We start from the raw sequence: 18,381 nt of genomic DNA on the forward strand, positions 1-18,381 counted from the left end.
AGCCCGACAGGATGTCACACTGGCGCGCGAATGATTGGTCCTGCGGGACGGAGAGCGATGCGCTTCCTAACCGCAACTGCTGAACCCGGTCACCCGTATTGTATGACCTCCTGGACCAGTGTCCATCTGATCAATGGAACCGTTCCCGGGATGGAGGGGAGGGTGCTAAGGTATGCTCTCATCGTCGGCCGTACTTACCGATCGTATCGTCATGTAATCGGCGACTCGCCCTATCCCAGGGGTCGATCATGGGATGGATGGATGGATGGATGGATGCATACTGACTGAGCGCACAGACGATCCTCTCTTTGGGCAGCAGAGACTGAGAGGGAAAAGGGAGAGAGAAGGCGAGGAAGAGACAAAAGAGCCCCCCCAGCCCTGGTCTCGGGGAGTGCGCCGTTCAGGTACCTACTTACCCTACCTTACCTATTTACATGAAGAGAGCGGGAGGTAGATACATCCCTACCGATACTATGGAGGGACCGGTCATTCTACTTTTGAAACCCAGGGTGTTGGCCCAGGTACCAATCGTTTGCCTTGCCGTGTGATGAACCGCAACCGCAACCGCAACCGCACCCATTCATGCGATGTTGGATCGGGCTGCGGCGGATGCGCTCGCCGCTTGAAAGGAACTGGGACTGGAACTGGAACTGGAAGGAAGGAATCGGTGGTGGCCGCATGGCGAGTCGCGGAGGGCACATGGAGCGTTTCGACGGCGCGTCGGAGTGGGCAGTAGTTAGTTATCCGTACCCTTACACATACTGGATAGATAGTTAGAAGATACATAGATACTTAGATAGAGGGGTCGTTTTCTGGCAGGATGATCCATCTCATGATAGGCTATCGATAACCGAGTTGTGGCCCCACCCGTAATATTAACCATGGTTCCGTTACCGACGACCCAGCACCTAATACTTACTTCACTGTATGTAGTACTTAGGTACTACGGACTAGATAGCTAGCATCGGGGGAACCTCCCTGGGAGTAGTAGTATCTACGACGGCTCTGCTTTGGTCATAGTGCCACTGACACTGACACTGACAGAAGGCAATCGGCGTTGGTATCTAAGGTTGTGATGGTGGATGTGGTTGTGGCAGGCAACGGCTTTGCCCGTGAGTCCCCTCTCTCGGTCGATGGATGTTGTTGGTTAGGTTTGGCGGTTAGGGTTTTCTTACTATGCGACGGTTGGAATCTTAGGTACCCTCTACAGGCGACTATGGGTGGTCTCCAGAGCCTATCAGGGACTTCCTCCTGCACCATGTATGAGTCGCGTCTGGCCAAAGTATAGTAGGTTGTAGTTAGGTACAGGGTAGGGTGGTGGTGGTGGTGGGAGGCAGCAGGCGATCGGGGACCCGACTCCGTCCGCCCTGGTTTGAGAATCGACTTTGACAAAATAATTTCTGAATAACCTCAACGTTACCAAGCCAGGGCAGAAGACCGAAGATGGGGAGGGCGGATGGGGGAGGGGAGAAGGGGGGGGGGGGGGGACTTCACGGTACACGAGAAGCGTCATGATCATTATTCGTCCTTAGCAAAAGCACTGGACGAGTAACCGGCCAGGAACGATGATTATTCATCCTCTCTGCCTCCCTCTTCTGGGTTTCCAAAGGTTTTTTTTCCCCTGCCAGCTGCACGTCTGCCCAACGAAGCATCCAATGATCGCGTCTCGTTAATCTCGGGAACAGTCAGAAATCGTCGCCTCGTCTTTTGACTTTTCCGCTGACCGCCGGATGTGTGCTCTGATGTTTGGGAGCTGCGATTAGTGAGCGGGCGAGCGATGGGTCTGTGTTGACTTGCCTAATGCCTACCTACTTTCTCTTCTTTAGAGAAGGCCGTGGGAAAAAGGTGGGAATTAGTCGCGATTATTTTTTGGGGGTGGTTTTCGTTCTTGGCCGTCGTTCTCTTGGTCTTCCTCCTTCTTCCCTCTTTTTTTTGATTTGATTTTATTTTTGTTTTGAATTTTTCCGTTTCGGTTTTATTTTTATTTATTTATTTTTTTTTTTTCGTTCTCTTCCCTATGATAGCCGCTGTTGGTTTGGATATTATGGGTCAGGTCAGGTCCAGAGAAAGTATGGTTAGGTTAGCATTATGGTTATGTTCGCTCGCTATTTTACTTGGATTTATTTTTGTTCGTCTATTTTGAGGTGTTTATTTTATTTCCTGGTGTGGTTTTAATTTTTGCCTTGGGTTGGTCGACCAGAGCTACTATTCTGATCTTGGTCAGGTTCAGGGCCATCTCATGGTGGTTCCGAATTCAGCCCCGAAAGATATATGGCGTCCCCCTCCCGCTTGTCACTTGCTCTTGTCCTCCATCACAATCAATCAACATACTAAGCTTCAAACTCTCTTGATCACAAGAGACCTCATCATTTCCCCCTCCCTCTTCCCCTCCCTAGTTCTATCATACATACTTCTTCCGTGCCTCCCCCTGCTTCTCTTCGCTGCCTCCACTTCGCCTCTCCACTACTACCACTACTACCACACCACCACCACCACCACCACCACCACCATCGGACTCATCCACTTCTCCTCTAGCCCGACCTGACTATTTCTCCTCCCCTCGAGACTTCTGAGAACTCTCTTCCTCTCAGTCTCCTCCATCTTCAACTCTCCCCCGGTTACACCCATTCCTCTATTTGGGAGTCTCCGGTCCTGTCGCCCTCTCACCAACCACCCAAACCCCGCACCCTTCGGCCCCCCCAATTTACACACCGCCTCTTGCTTCTCTACAATCATCGACCGGCTTTTTCCCAGGGAAAAAAAGCCTTTTTTTCATCTTTATCTTCGTCATATACACACTCACAGTTATGGCAAGATATTCTCAACCATCTTTTGACTTCTACCAACAATCCCCCTCCACATTGGACGCCAAGCCGTCATATTCAGAAGAGGACGAGATGAGTGTACTAGACGATAAGATCCTCGACTCGACCTCCCCCGAACTCCCTTCCACTATTGCCGACCACCGGAGAACCTCATATGACCATGCACCCGATGCATTCGCGCATCGAGATTCCGTCTGGTCCGACTTCTCCCATTCCGTCTCTAGCAACCAGTCCCGGCACAACTCCCAAGTCAACCATGCTTTCTTTGAAACCGCCCCCAATCCTTTCATGCGGGTAGACGGCGCCCATCCCTCCGCTGCATATGGCCAGCAGGCATCCTGGCCGCTCGCGAAGGACTCGGGCTCCTGCACACCCACCGCCATGTACGATCACTTTCCCTCGGAACTGGACCACACCGCGTCCGCCCCCTTCGCTGGTGGCGCCGTCGGTCCTGTCAACACCATCAACATCCCGTCCATGTCATATCGCCCCGGCCTCGCCTTCGCGCACCCGGCTGCGGTTGCCATGTCCCCCAGTCCAGTCAGGGCTGGATGCCGGCTGCGACGGACCTGCCTGATACCATGTCGCGGCCCACCAAGAGCCCGACCTACCGCAACAGCTCTCCCTTGAGTATTCGCCGCGACGGAATCCGCAAGAAGAACGCTCGCTTTGAGATTCCTGCGGAGCGGACTTTGAGCAACATCGACCAGCTGATCAGCCAGTCGAGCAATGAGGAGGAGATCAAGGAACTGAAACAACAGAAGCGGCTGCTGAGGAACCGTCAGGCTGCGTAAGTTACCCCCCCCCAACGCCCCTTGCATAATGACATCACCGGAGAACTCATCCCGTTCTAGTTTGGATTCGCGTCAGCGCAAGAAGCTCCACACCGAGAAATTGGAGGAGGAGAAGAAGCATTTCACCCAGGTCATCAACGACCTCGAGGAGGAGTTGCAGAACATGCGTTTGCGGGAGGCCGACCTCCTTCGCGAGAAGGGCGAATGGATGTCCGCCCAGCAGGAGATCACCCAGTACATCAACACGATGCACATGGAGAAGGATGAGATAATCCGGGTCCACACCTTGGAGACTGCTGATCTTCGAAAGAAGAACAACATCCTCAAGGAGACCGTGGAGAAACTGGAGCGACACTCGAGGGCTACCGCTCCCACGACCCTGCCCACCGAGTTCTCTGACTTTGAGAACTTGACCATGGACAGCAGTCCTTGGGAGGATTTTACTATGGTGAACAGCCTCTCCCTGGAGGCGGAGCCTGTTCCCACTTCGGCACACTCCTCGTCGTTGGTGGTGTCCACGAACGACAAGGAGAAGTCTGCGACCAGCGATTACCCCTTCAGCTGGAACGCGTTCTACATGTGCCTGCTGTTCGGAGCCTTCATTGCCTCCAACAGCTCCTCGCTGTCTCGCTCTATTCCCCAGCTCTCGGAGGAGTATCGTGCGGAGTCCGCGAACGTCCTCAGGGCTGTGCTGTCCTCGTCTCCGCCCGAGTTCGCCCAGTCCTCGAACCAGGCGGCCGTCGCCTCCTCTTCGGGGGTGCCCATGCCGACCACCATCACCGGAGCCGAGATGGCCCAGATGACCGCCGGCGCGGTACCCTCGAGCCTGGATGCGCTCCACAACACGCTCACGCTGCCTACCAAGCAGCAAGAGCAGGAGCAGGTCTTTGCCCTCAACGCGGACCAATACAACTCCCTGACGACTTTTGACGATGCAGGCGTCGATTACAAGCAGCAACAGCAGCCTTCTAATCTCCAGCAAGCGCTCGCTGCTCTGCGCGGTAACGGCGCCCACAAGATTCCTAACAAGGCCACCTCTGAAGTCTACTCTCGCTCCCTCATGTGGGATCGAGTCCCTGAAAAGGTGATCCGAGACTTCAGACGGATGGTCCAGGAATGCGGCGTCTCCCCCGTAAAGGAGGAAGACTCCGCCTTCAGTCAGTAGTGCGCCCGCTTTAAGGCCCGGGGCTCGCCCGTCCGTCCCTCGCCCTTCTCAGCTCTCCTCACCATGCCCAGAGATATTCATCTTGCCTGCGTTCCTTCTGCAACCTGATCGAGTTCTGTGCTTCTCTCTCCGCCTCTCCCCCACCCTTCGTCCTCCTGCAAAGACACCTTCTCTACTAGCACATCTTGTGCCCACCGACACGACTGTTGGCCAGTTTTAGCCAGATTTAGCCATATACATACATAGACAGCTTACCATTCACTTCGACTGGATATATCTTACGGACCTAGCGTCCTGATTTGATGACTTCGTCTGACCATTTAGCGATGTTGCTCTACGTTTCGCACTCCTTCGGCTTATCGGCGTACATGCGTTTTTGATCATATTACGGACTGGGAGCGAATTTCACGGGCAACCCGGACACGTTGCATTCGTGTACATTCTACTTTTTTTTTGCTTTACGCCTTGGATTTACTTCTGGATATTTACATCTTGCCTCACGGGTGGCACATCATGCTTTTGGCTTTTTTTCGCACTGCATCCGCGCCGCGCGGACAGTCCTACGGAACAACGGGACGGAACTTGTCGAGCGCTTACTTAGCTTTTGCATATGCTTGTTCTTCGGGTTTCTGTGGTATTGCTATTGCTATTGCTCTTGCTATTGTTACTGTTACTGACGTTGACTTTTGAGTCTGCTTATTTGGGATCGTTGGCATTGGTTTTGTTTTCGCTTGCATCGCGAGGGGAATGGGCTGGGCCGAGGGCGGCACTTCTGTTATGATTGTTATGATATGACTGACATGTTTATGTTTATGATTTTGGGATGCCTGTTAATGTCTATGTTGCCGATGACTTTGTTTTCTGTTTTTTTTTTTTTTTCTGCCTTATTCTTGGACCGCCATGCTTGCCTGCTTGTCAGATGGGGGCTGGCTCCTGAGCGATCCTACCGCTCTTTTCATTCACTTTCTTTTGTCCAGATACTTACTTATCTGCCGAATGTCGAGACCCATGTCTTGTCTGGCACGGCACAGATGACCTTATCTTGGGGCTTTTTGGCCCCGTCCACTCCTTTTTTGGAACCAATTTGATTTTCTTTTGTTCATCTGTGCTATACTTTTACTTTGATTCACTTCGCTTGCTTTACTTTACCTTACTGTACTGTACATAGTTTGGACAGTGACGCCTCAGTCTCACTTTGCCACTACAGGCGCATGAAATAAAAAGTCTAGATGCCCACTCGGATCCGAGACGTCCACACTCACCACCGTACAGAGTAGAAATTAGGCTTCTGGGAATCTGGATGGTCGTGAATGCTGTAATCTGCGGTGTGCCGTGGGGGTGCGCAGTGGAGCCGAGACATTCATCCCGGTCCAGATGCCTCTGGGTAGGTCTGTCTTGCTACTGGCTGGATATGGGGGGGTTCTTGGGATTCACGTTTGTCTTGGCTGAAATGAAAGTCTCCCGGGGACGGTTGCCGCGGACGCCATCGCCATGGACGCCGAAATGGTCGCCGCGGACGCGGTCACTGAGAGTCATCACTGAGTTGGGCTTGTCTGTTTACTTAACCCCTCTTCTTTTCTGTTTTCCCCTGTCCCTCTCCTTCCTTCTCTCTCTCTCTCTCTCCCACTCTCATGATAATATGCAGAGACAAATGATTATGAAGTTTTATCTCGCTTCGCAAATACACTCTTTCTTCCTGAAGAGCTTTACTGTGTTAAAGATTACTTACTTTTCCTCGCTGTCTTCTTCTATTCATTTCTTTATCCTGAAAAAGAAGCGCTTCGCACTGCTTCTTGCAAAACCCTGGGATATATCAACCAACGAATCATGACTTCTCACTTGGATATCCACTGTCAAACAACTTGGCACGAACTTACCATTGCTCAGATCGATCTTGTGTGGTGTAGTGTGGTGTGTGTGCTTCGGCTGCACTGTAGGTACCTTGTTTGTCTCTTTCTCTGTCCCTCTCCTCTCACTATTCTATCCAGTACTATCCAATACTAACAGATACATCCCATAGAATCAAAGCAAGCACGCGTGTGAAAGTCCCAGGAACAAACCGGGGGGGTTATCAGCAGATACCCCCTACTCTCTCGACGGGCTGGCTACGCCCAAGACAAATTTCTGGCAGTATGGATATTTTCATCGTACACCTAGTCATGGCGTTATCATGAATATCCATTGTTTGGATATGTCGATATTCGACATTGTCCAGTATGGAGTTGATGAGACGCCTACATATGGTCTTTTCACATATGGGCCATATTTTCGACAGACGTTGTCTACATCAACAGCGAATGAGCTGTAAATCGCTGCTGCGCAAGCCATCTCTGCATATAAGGGCTCATCAGCAGATGTTCTCTACTCAAGAACAGCAAATGAGCTGGAAATCGCCCCTCCGCAACCCAGGCCCGCATACAAGGGCAGTAGGTCCGAGGAGATAATCCCCCGACCGAGCTTTCCCCGGCAAAGCGCCCAATGCGGACTTCTGGCAGCACAGATATAACTGGATTGCAGCATACAATCCTCCAACAATTGTTGGGATGAAGATATCATTATAGATATCTCGCACTTGGCAGTATATAATTGGGCCTCTGACCAATTATGAGGGTAGAATGTTCGATGCTATTCGCTCAAAAGAACAAGAGCTTTCACTTCAAGTCTGACTCGAGAGATGACTTACTGGAGCGACACATTTTGATTATTGGATCAACGTCGTCCCTGGTTGTATCATCTTTGATCCACCAAATAGCGAACTACCTATCTCCATCCCGAGATCTCTTTTTATCCGGGGACACTCAAGGGGCGGACAGGGCTATCCTGCCTTGCGGATGGGTGACACCTGGTAACGTTCAGGTTGCCGCGTCGTCGCAGATGATGGTGTTGTTGTGTGTTGAGCACCAGTATCCGCTGCCACTTCTATCTGTATTATCGGATAGAGCTTGCATATTGAGTCTTCATTTTTGGCTCGGGATACGGGTTAAATGGCAAGAGACATCCACATCATCGGATCAAGGTATCCGTCCTTTGGAATATCGCTTCCGACGATGTAAACAACAGCAGCATCATCTTACCCACCCTCCGAGCTGTTATTTTGTTTAAAGACGCTCAGGAGGGTGGATAGGGCTGTTTCTTCTTACAGACGAGGTTGCTGCGTGGTGAGCAGAAACATGAATGTATCATTTTTCTGTATCAACGGAAAAACACCTACCGTGTCGAACTCTTACTACCGCGTACCGACTCGAGACATCAGTCGCAGTCTCAGTCCAGCCAGCGGCTATTGCCAACACCAATACCTTCCGTTTCCTGATCGCACTTCATTGTCAAGCTAGCGACGTCCACAGAGATGGAATTGTGCCATACTGGACTCAATATGGAAGTTGTCCATCTATCCAGATTACTGGATAGAAGGCGTATCACGCCGGGTGTTCGTCCTCGACCATGTTCTGGTCGGTATATATATCTACACCGTGGGACTATCTTTTCCCTCGACGATGCTCGGGGTGGGTTCCCGGGGGTAACTCGAGGACGACTTTGTTCCGCAATCTGGACAATCATGTCTTTGGATTGGTCCAGAAGGTTCATGCCACTGCGGTGGTAGTTTGGTGGCATGACATGCTCAAGTGCGCATTTACGCGGCCAAGAAGAAGCCTTGCGGCATTGTGGCATGGGATATCGGGTCGATATATTGAGGTCGACATTCGAAGTCAATATTTCGAAATCGATCTACTATTTTGACACACCAAATTCGACAAACAGAAGTCGACACATGGAGACTGGCAGACTTCAATATTCAGTTTCCATACGAAAATTGAAATTCAAAATCGACAAACCGTCGCTTCCAATGCGCCACCTGCTCATGAGGAACCTCGATTGATTTTCCAACCAAAATTATCCCCGCGCGGGCTGGTCGTGCTCTCGATGCCTCAGGGCGTCGTGTCCTTCCAGTTCGCCAAAGACGATCTGATGGCCAGCTCTCGGGCTGAACGGGGTTTCAACACCCAAGCTCGCGCTCGATCATGGCTTCGTGCCGTCGGCCTTGCTTGTCATGGTTTGACAATTGAGCTAACACCAAGGCTCAGAAGCTAGCACTCATACAGCAAAATGTGTCGTACGGAGTCTCTAAGATCTACAGCTCGTGGTCAATATGGTCATTCAACGAAGTAGCTTCGTTACAAACTTTTCGAGACCTGGAGACGAGATCCCCATTGCTTGGGCGATACTTGGTCTCGATATGCTCTTGCTGTTGAATCGAGTTATATCACCTCAACTTTATAGTATTGATGGCTCTTTATATTCTATGTCTATTATGGTCCCGATAGGTGGCTTGCGGTCTTGCGTCCAAACTCTAAGTCAGATTACTTATTGTCAGGCAACAGCTCTGTCGAGCTTGAGCATCCCGATACTCGATTCCCGCACGTCCTTTCCAAACCAGGAAGAACTACCATGGCAAGCAATATCTTGCTTCGCGTCTGCAAAGTCGCACTGCATCTTACAACTAGACGGAAGCGAATGGGAGCTTGCAAGTATTGCACCTGTCATGCAAGTCTCTAGTTGGAAATTGGAATAGCCTCTTGGTTATGCAGCTGCTATCGCAGCGCTGCGATCTTCGAGGGTATGTGGCCCTATCGCATCCTCCCAAAACAGTTGGGGGGTGTCTCTGTCTCTGTCTCATATGAGACTTTGCGTCGATCGACTGCTTCAGCCCACTGAGCCTCGCACGCGCTCTATCACGGCGGCTCCTATCAGCAAATAACGCATTAAATATTTCAGTATAACACTATCATCTCCCTCATTATAAAGCCACCTTGGAGGAATTTGTAGCCGTTTCTGCGATCTAGAATATTTCTTCCAAGACCGCACCACGCGCACGATTGAGCACCTACTCAACATGGTCTTCTCTATATCTATAGCTCAACCGAATGACGCTATATCTACAGCTCAGAAAAGCCCTCCTGTCATGGCTTGGCAGTTGATTCCAAAAGGTCGACCTCCAAGTGAGATATAGTATATCAACTTTATGATCTATCACACACTTTCTCCTCCAGGTGTTAGTGTTGGTGTTAGGCGCTGTCTAGGCACCAATGGCTCTCAGCAGTTTGCTTAGGACGCAGAGCTCAGCATTTGCGGCGGCTCCAAGTTACGTCGATTGAGAAACGACAAGTTTCGAAACCTACATCTCTTCTCTCAATTAGAGCAATGCTTATGCTTTGAAGCATCATTGTCTCTTCGCGAAGAGAAGAAAGAGAAGAAAGAGGCGGCAGAGCTGAGCCCTGTCCGCGAAATTTCCTTCGGGTGGGAAAGATCATACAAGCGCAAGACGCAGGGTGTCTCGAATCAATCCTCGGTTCATGCTTACCGCGAGATGAATTCACCCAATCTATTCATTTCGCAGTCCTTCTCGGTCGCCGGTCCTGTTGGACTTTGAGCCACACCATGTGGTTCCTGGGCCCACAATTATAGTACTCTGGCAGACAACATCCACTTCAGTGGAAGTGATCATCAACATCACATGATGATTTTCCTCTCCGTCCCTCGACGACAGCTGGCTGCTTTTTTCCTTAAATCCCAGCTCTGACGCAAAGGAATTCAGAGTGAGATCAACCTCGCAGATTCGACGGCCGATGCACACATACTGTCATCGGCCCTGACTGTCAATCAGTCGTTGCGGCGTCCAGTGACGAGGATGAGCCTGAAGTCGGCTTGTTTGACGGAGTCAGAGCTGCCGTCAACATCAACACCACCATCCGAGCTCGTAGACGGTCTTGAACCTTTCCACAGAATCCTAGCTGACTGATCCCTACGCATCGGTTTGCTATGGAAAATAAACGCTGACTATCGATTGATTCTCCAATCCGCTCTGGGCATACGGCAAACGATTCTTTGCTCTGTCCCGACACACCGACCCCGATTATGGACGCTCCCCGACGGCGAAGATCCATGTGCGTGGGCTAAAGCGGGGGCTTTTGCTCTCCCAGGCATATTCGCAGACTACTGGATTCTCTTCGCGTCAGCTGTAACAGCACACAGCACACCCCGGTACTACTTGACACTCTGATCGAGTGGATTATTCACCAAGAGCCTTCACGGCCAACTTTGCTAGCTCTCAATACGAAGCCAGAGTTGGTGGCTATCTCCCGGCAAAGCCCGGTGACGCCCTCATAGAGGTCAAGCCATATTTCGGTTTAGCGTTTCCATGCCAGACATCCCAGTTACAAGAATGGATGTGACTATGCACCAAGAGCCTTCAAGGCCAGCTTCGCTAGCCCTCAATACGAAGCCAGAATTGGTGGCTGTCGCTGGGCAAAGCATAGTCACCTGTGCGCGCTCTGATAGAGGTCAAACCATATTTTGGTTTGGCGTTTCCGTGCCAGATATCCCAGTGAGAAAGATACATGTGACTAAAAACGGGATATTCGATCTAGAAACCCCAGATTCCACGAGAACGCGCGTCAGGATATATCCTATCAGAAAAGGCTCATAGCAACATCTTGATGCTATTTTTCACGAAGCTGCATAGAGCAATGATGATTCATTGTTGGAACAGTTCGTCAACGGCAATATCCAGCCTGCGAGCTGGAAATCATCTCGAAAGAACGTGCTTCAGGAGAAGAGACTGGCTGCTCAAAATGCAACATCCAAAGGGGCTCTTTAGTTACTCCTACTACTAAAAGAGGAGCTCCGTCGCGTTTTAAATATGAATGGAAAACTTTCAGCCTACGAAAAAGAGCCACACACAGCTTCAAAGCCCATGTTCTCGATCGCAAGAATTATGTTTTTTCCTACCTGATTCCAGATATCCGTCGCGCTACGCGGTGTCGGGGATACATTCTCCGCGTTACGGACGATGTATCCCTACATTGGGCGACTGCGTTCCGTGTCGTCTTCTTCGCTATAGGGGCTCTTGGCCGCTCTGGTTGGTTTCTAAAAGAGACAACAGACAAAAGAAGGAGAAGGGGGAAAAATATCTCATGGATTGAGATTCCAAAAAAGCTGTTATTACGGTGCGACATAAAAGCCGACGCCCACTCATCTCGGCTGAAGAACCCCCCTTTCAACGACGACCTGATTGGTCATTTATTAAAAGTTGGTTGTTTATATCCTTCCACTACTAATGGGAAGTCATCAACGCATCAATTTATAAGTCGTTGGCTTAGCTTCGGCCCAGCTTCCTATTGCACAACATACGGCATTTTCAGCATGATGAGTACAGAAAGCCTCGCAACATTCCTTGAAGCCTGCGGCTTTGGATTGCCATAATATGGAAATTACCATAGTTCCAAGCTGGAACCGCCAAAATCTCTCGCAGCAGAGACGAGCATCCTCATCTCCGTCTCTACCTCTTTATCTATTGGACGTGTCTCCCTCCAAACTGGTGGTTTTCCTCGGTTTCATCTCACATGAAGCTCTCAAGGCAGAACTTCGAAAAAAAGAAGGCGTCATGCCCTCTCTGCAGTGGCTGTGTGGCCTTGAAAGACAACACTTACGGTGGATATCCTGTCATCAAACAGGAAGCACGACCTTTCTATCTAGAGGTTGTCAAGACATTTCTTTAGTCTTACGGGTATTCCCCCGTTTTACGACCCCTGTGGGCGTCAAACCGTCCTAGAGTGGAGTATCCAGTCCCTCTGTCTTCAGACCAAGTGGCAAGAGCTGGTCAAGGCCGACAGGCTCACTGTGTCTGGTGGGAAGGGCAGTAATAAATCGAAGGAAAAGGCCAAGGGGACGGAGATGGGGGAAAACGGGGTTGAAGATGAGGTGGAGAACGAAGACTAAGAAGCGGATGATGATAACAAAGACAAGATCTAATCGTTCTGCTCTCTTTACAGACCCTGGTTCCCGGGTCTACTGGTTTACGACTCTTTTTTGTTGCCTGCCGGAAAACCAGATTTTATGGAAATCCGGGGGTCGATACTGCAGTGGTAGATCTTGGATCGTAACGCAAGAACTTATTGTTCGAGTGTGAACTTCGTTTCCAATCTTCCTCTCCTATCATCTTCCTCCTTGTTTCATCCATTGAATCCTGGTATTTCGGCTTCGAACTCGCTTGCTACGATATATTGTCCACCGGGACCGAAAAGAAGACAGTCCGGACAGGGCATCAAGTGCTAATCTACAACAGTTCTGATGTACAGACTGTGCACATCATTATACGTCCGAAATTGGTATATCCAAATCCTACCGTGGAGGGGAGGTGTCTTTTCTTCCCTTCCATTCCGTTGTCAAAGACAGGCACAGGGACACGTGGCTCGTGGCCCTGATGGGTCTTTCAAGTCCGTCTATAATATTCTTGTCGAGACCTATGATCCTAGATGGGTTGCTCCGGTCTTTCCGTGGTCAGTGCTAGCGGTATCAGTTGATGACTTCTCAGCATCAAGCAAGAATTAACGTGGCACAAATGGTATGGTATCAAGAATCTAGTTGATACTGTTGAACACCGACATTTCCAGCCCCTCAACACTGTATTGGCTGCGGAAAATGGCCAACGACTGGTCAATCTTAGAAGACTGATGTGTTTTTTCTGGCGAATCAATCTACGGCGAGAAGCCGCGTTGTTACATTGATGATCGTGTCAGTCGTCATTCGAAGGACTACCGCTGGTGTCTCGGCTTTTACGAGAAGAAATAGAGAATCGGTTTAGCATGATTCCTTCGGCTCAAGAGAGAACAGAAGAAGCACAGAGCACTGCTCTCGTTACATGATGCGATCCCTTATCACCAAGAATGGAAAAGGTATTCGATAGTCCTGCAATGCTGCATGCACATCAGAGTGCCAATCAAGTTCTAGATCCTTCAAGACCATCGAGCAGAGCGAGCTGATGGACGTCAAGCGCCGTCCGGTCTTCCCCTCAACTAAAAATAGGAAATCGCTCCTACATGGTCTCTCTCATTCCAGACAGAGATATCTCAAATTGAGATCCCAGCTCATATCATGGAGACCAGAAGTGAAACCCCTCTTCCTCCTCCATCTCAGCTTCGGCTGGTTGGAGATACATACTCCAACGTGCTGGTCGATAAGTTCCAACAAGGAATACATCAGTCGGGCTCTGTCCTGCCATACTACAGCTTCGAATCAACATATCGGGAATTCCATCACGAAAATAGAGTTAAACTCTCGAACCCTCGTAAAGGGGGAGGTACTATTCCTTCCCTTTCTACCGTCCGCGTGTCCTACTACACGGTGATTTTTGCATGTCTGAGTATACACGTTCATACAACATGCTTCTGTCTTGGGCTCGGGATGTTTGTCTTCAGAAATCAGACCTCCCCGTCAGATTACAGACTTCTCTGTGAGCTTCTTCGCAATCATCCTGATATAGACACGGTCCCAGAGACATTAGACACTTTTAATATCCATGGAGAGGAAGGTTAACCACTCCTTCACATCCATGAACCCCTCCTTCTGCGCCCACCACAACACCATCACCATCACCATCACCATTACCACGTTAAAGCCAAACATACCCCAGGCTCCACTCTACACCCTACACCCCCATACTGAGGAACAGATATTGGCCTAGCCAACCTTGCTTCATCTTCCCCTGTCTGAACCCATCGCGGTCTTCGCTCTACACTCTACATTCTACACCCTATAGTGTCGAAGAAAAGGATTTTACTGACCTACCGACGAACCACCCCACCGCTTACTTTCTCCGGGCTGGACTCTATAGCTACACTTAACAGTATGGCCTGCATTATGGTATTATTATTTTTGGGTTGGGGTGGGTCATGTTTATTTGTTTTGTTGGGCTGGGCTGGGCTGGGCTGGGTTGTGTTGTGTTGTGTTTTGTTGGATTAGCCGCATACGACAGATATACGAATTCATATCTGGGGTTTTATCTATATTGGGGTGTACCATTGCTACTATTATTGCTAATGGGGTTCTGATATATATAGTGTGGTGTGCTGTGTTGTTGGTGTCAGTGTTGGACTTCGTACTACCCCCATGTTCAGTTCAGAAATCTGTTTACTTGGCAATAGCTACTCTGTTCTGTATTGCAGACAAGCACACACACACACACACACACATCCAATCCAATCCACTCATGCATGCATGCATGCATGCATATACCCAAGACAAGTTGGATATCAATATTAAAGCCATTAACGCTTCGTAATATGTATGATAATTTCCTCGCTGGCAGTCTAGATCCCATGCTGCTGGTAGTGGTATTAAGGAAGGGGTGAGATGGGAAGACAAGGGAAGAGATGGATGCGGATGCGGATGCGGATGGGGGGCTCGAGCCTATCTCTTATCTATCTCCATACCAGGCATAACGTCGCTTATAGCACGGCTGTGGATTGCACGTTGGTCGGATATGCATGTATGCATGCAGGCATGCATGCAAGCAAGCAAACAGCAGACAGCGACCGAGGTCCTTTGTACCTATTTCCCTACTTACTGAGCCCGTCCCTCTGTCATTCAGGATTCAGCACGTACCTATATCCTACAGCCTACAGCCTACATTATACTATATTATACACTGCTCATGCAAGGTACTTTGCTTCAGGCTTCATGTTTGCGGGATGGGGTATAAACATGTCTGTTATTGGGTGTGTGTCGTATGTGTGATGTGGGGGGTGTAATATGACAGCAAGGACAACAGTAGCAACAGCAGAAGAAGAATGAGAGCGTGATATCGGATCGGGCTAAGGGAAGCAAAAAAAAGATACAAGTGAGAAAGTGAACATAGAGAGAGAGAGAGAGAGAGAGAGAAAGAAAAAGTACCGTATGGTGGCTGGGACCCTCGGTTTTGAGAGATTGGGTTCCAGAGATGAAAGATGAGGCTGACGGTTTGGGTGGTAAGCTCGGCGAGGGGGGTGCTTTGAGAAGAGGAGGGGGGAGGGATGAGGCCTGTGTTCCCCCCGGGCTGCCGTCTGCCGTCTGGGGTGTGGGTGGAGTCTGTCGGTTGAGGACGGATCGGATGATGGTGAGGGAGAAGGGAAATCCTTGGATGGATGGGGTGGTTGGTGGTGGTGGTGGTGGTACCGGACCCTCGATGCAAGCCTTGCGTTGCTTCAGCTACGCCATAATTCTCGACAGACAGAAGAGGAAGCAGGCACGGGCACGGACAGACGGAGGCGGGTCTGTAACAGGGACACAGCACAGCCCTAACTATCTAAGGGTTGTACTTGTCCTTCCAGATCCTATGGATGAGCAACGTCATGTCAGCCTGAAGTTGGGGCAAGATGGGGCTGTGGTTGGCGGAGAGCGTGACGCCGGTTTGCATGGCGCGGGTTGCGGAAACTCCACGAGCGCCTATCAATGCAAATGCAGAAAAACATGCGCCGTAGCACCTGCAACCTGCAGGTGATCGTTGGGTGCAGAGGGCGAGTTTAACGTACCAGGAATTGCCCATTAATTTGCTGCCTTTCTCCTCGGCCAATCGGTAGTACTTGGCGGCCGCGAACTAAATATGGCGCGCGCAGAGTTAGTCAACTGGCCAGCCGGATGATCACGAAACATCAAGGGGGATCCAAAGAGTGATGCGCGCCTCGAGGGAAGCATTGATGCCCGAGCTGAGAGGCCCAGAGGCACCCCCAGGGCCGGGGTCAGGGCCAGGGCAAATCAGGACATATCACCCAGGATGGATTGATTGAAGCAAAGGAACCATTACGCAATCAGCACGAACCTTGTCCTTCTTCCCCCCAAAGCCCTCCAGGTAGCACCAAGCGACCTCGTTCATCGCGTCGGTGTCGCCCAGATTGGCCGCCGTCTCGTAGTACTGTCGCGCTGCCATCGGGTCTTTCTTCACGCCCCAGCCGTTCCGGAAACAGTTGCCTAGCTCGAAGATAGCCAGTACCAGCTCCCCCTTGGCCGCTCCCCCCTTCTTCATGCCGGCCTGTAACGCCTCCGACTCGATCGAGGCCGAGTTCGAGGCCGCGGCCGAAAGATACAGGATGGCTCGGTCTGGATCGGGCGTGCATCCCCAACCATGTCTATAGTCCACCCAAGTCAGTATCATATAGCCGTAGAGCCCATCCAACACGCAGTCCATGATAAGGAACCGTCGGGCGTAAACGAAGCGCGACAGCGACACGGTGGGTTCTCACCTCAGCGCGAGTCCAAAGAGCACCTGGCTCAGCGCATTGTTGGCACCGTTGGGGTCTGCTAAGCACTCAATCATCTTGGTTGACCGTTCTAGATCTGTACTTTGGTGTAAGCGACTGACCAAAACGACCATCTTTGTGGCTGTTGTTCCTCATACCTCCCGCTTCATGGAGCCGAATCGCCTCCTGGATGTTGACCTATGTGTTGGTTAGATCCCCACACTGATTTGGCCACCGTCGCAGATATCCAACCACTTACATCCTCCCCCGGGTCGTTGACCCGATTCACACTCGAGCTTCGGGACCGCGACGGGGCTCCATCCAATCCAAAGCCCGTCGGCGAGGTAGGCGATAGACACGAGGCCGCGAGTTGCGGATTTCGCTGCACCAGCACCGTCGCCCTTCGCTCCCATTGTGCCTCCCTCTCCTGTTCATCGCCTTTATCCCCGTTGACCTGCAGAAGATCCGATGGAACGTTGACGGACGACGAGCTGGAGGTCCGCGTGCCGGCCCGATCGAGATGCAGCAGATGCGTTAGCCGTCGCTGGCGCGTGGGGGACGTCGTCGAGCCTGAGGATTCGGACGGCGCTCGCGAGCGACGAAACGGGTTGAATGATTTTCGATGCGACGGCGATGGAGGCACGGGGTCTAGATATTGATGATCGGGGTGATCGACATCGCCATCGAAGGCGGGCGGGCGGATGACCTCATGCGAGGTGGTGTCGGAGCGGACGAAGGTGATCTGGGGGACGGTGGTGGCAGGAATGCGATCGTCTGCATACCGACCCGCCGACACGTTCAGCGAGTCCTTCTTGTGAAGTATTTCGCGCAGCGGCATGGTATGATGGTATGATGGGCGTTGCGCACTGGCTTATTGCGGAGGGGAGTGGATACCAGCGCCTCAGCCGGGCGTTCAGGGACGAGATGGGGTCGGGGGTCTGAATCTGGGGGGGGGAGATGAGAACTGAAAAGGGGGACTGGAATAGAGGGAACAAAGACAAAAGACCCTGGAGAACAGGCTGGATATTAAAGTCGGCGACTCTTCAGCCTTATGGCATGACAGAGGTCAAAGACAACGAGGGAGAAAGGAAGCGCAGCGTCGAGGCTGAGAACCTTGTTTGATGACGGATTTCCTGTCGCGGTTATTTTTAAACCTGGGCTGCCATCAGCCAAACCATGGTTGACGCTCTGCCACCGCCGCAATCTCTGCGTCGCTTTTGATTGCCATTGTCACACATAGAGCTGGGATGTTCGGCTGCTGGCCGGCTGTTGGATATTCGATGGCGCGGATCGCAGGCCAAGATCCACTTTGGACCCCTGGTCATTAATCAATCCTTTCATCCAGGCACAGTACGGAGGACACCAAGGTCGGGTTGCGAGAAGAAGAACGGTAGAGAGAGAGCTTCATGGGAGTAGGGGTCAAGTAGGAGGGTAGGAGGTATTCAGGTCACTGGTTTGCTGGAGTTGGGATTGGACTGGGGATTAGTCAATCTTGCAGCAGAGCGTTGTTGTGTTGGCACGTTCCACCAGATCAAAATACATCAAAA

At 51.0% G+C, this 18,381-nt stretch overlaps 4 protein-coding genes across 4 annotated transcripts; 3 read left to right on the forward strand and 1 right to left on the reverse strand.

Annotated features, from left to right (window-relative positions):
• Nucleotides 1-2,324: 2,324 nt before the first annotated feature.
• Nucleotides 2,325-4,784, forward strand: BO70DRAFT_385335 (putative bZIP transcription factor; the record flags this gene model as incomplete). The annotated part of the gene is made up of 3 exons (XM_025545729.1): nt 2,325-3,365; nt 3,425-3,615; nt 3,680-4,784. The coding sequence occupies exons 1-3, from the start codon at nt 2,808-2,810 to the stop codon at nt 4,782-4,784; spliced, it is 1,854 nt and encodes a 617-aa protein (XP_025402451.1). The 5' UTR covers nt 2,325-2,807.
• Nucleotides 4,785-7,173: 2,389 nt separating this feature from the next.
• BO70DRAFT_164204 (uncharacterized protein) lies at nt 7,174-7,966 on the forward strand. Its single transcript, XM_025538309.1, has one exon. The coding sequence runs from the start codon at nt 7,389-7,391 to the stop codon at nt 7,884-7,886; it is 498 nt and encodes a 165-aa protein (XP_025402452.1). The 5' UTR covers nt 7,174-7,388; the 3' UTR covers nt 7,887-7,966.
• Nucleotides 7,967-12,439: 4,473 nt separating this feature from the next.
• Nucleotides 12,440-12,831, forward strand: BO70DRAFT_164214 (uncharacterized protein). The gene has a single exon (XM_025538310.1). The coding sequence runs from the start codon at nt 12,538-12,540 to the stop codon at nt 12,748-12,750; it is 213 nt and encodes a 70-aa protein (XP_025402453.1). The 5' UTR covers nt 12,440-12,537; the 3' UTR covers nt 12,751-12,831.
• Nucleotides 12,832-15,596: 2,765 nt separating this feature from the next.
• BO70DRAFT_164272 (tetratricopeptide repeat protein) lies at nt 15,597-17,827 on the reverse strand. Its single transcript, XM_025538311.1, has 7 exons — nt 17,094-17,827; nt 16,993-17,020; nt 16,838-16,931; nt 16,417-16,723; nt 16,130-16,194; nt 15,858-15,931; nt 15,597-15,791 (listed from the first exon to the last, which is right to left on the reverse strand). Exons 1-6 carry the CDS (start codon nt 17,670-17,672, stop codon nt 15,904-15,906), a joined length of 1,101 nt encoding a protein of 366 aa, XP_025402454.1. The 5' UTR covers nt 17,673-17,827; the 3' UTR covers nt 15,597-15,791; nt 15,858-15,903.
• Nucleotides 17,828-18,381: the final 554 nt, after the last annotated feature.

Source organism: Aspergillus heteromorphus, assembly GCF_003184545.1.
Source record: "Aspergillus heteromorphus CBS 117.55 chromosome Unknown BO70scaffold_4, whole genome shotgun sequence".
NCBI lineage: Eukaryota > Fungi > Ascomycota > Eurotiomycetes > Eurotiales > Aspergillaceae > Aspergillus > Aspergillus heteromorphus.

What these genes read in the sequence shown, in the direction of transcription:
- BO70DRAFT_164204 (XM_025538309.1), top strand. Translation starts at nt 7,389, where the DNA reads ATGAGGGTAGAATGTTCGATGCTATTCGCTCAAAAGAACAAGAGCTTT.
- BO70DRAFT_164214 (XM_025538310.1), top strand. Translation starts at nt 12,538, where the DNA reads ATGAGGTGGAGAACGAAGACTAAGAAGCGGATGATGATAACAAAGACA.
- BO70DRAFT_164272 (XM_025538311.1), bottom strand. Translation starts at nt 17,672, where the DNA reads ATGCCGCTGCGCGAAATACTTCACAAGAAGGACTCGCTGAACGTGTCG. An exon ending in TCGGCTCCATGAAGCGGGAG is followed by an intron (nt 16,932 to 16,992) that starts GTATGAGGAACA and finishes ACCAAAGTACAG; the next exon opens with ATCTAGAACGGTCAACCAAG. An exon ending in TTGGGGGGAAGAAGGACAAG is followed by an intron (nt 16,195 to 16,416) that starts GTTCGTGCTGAT and finishes CGCCATATTTAG; the next exon opens with TTCGCGGCCGCCAAGTACTA.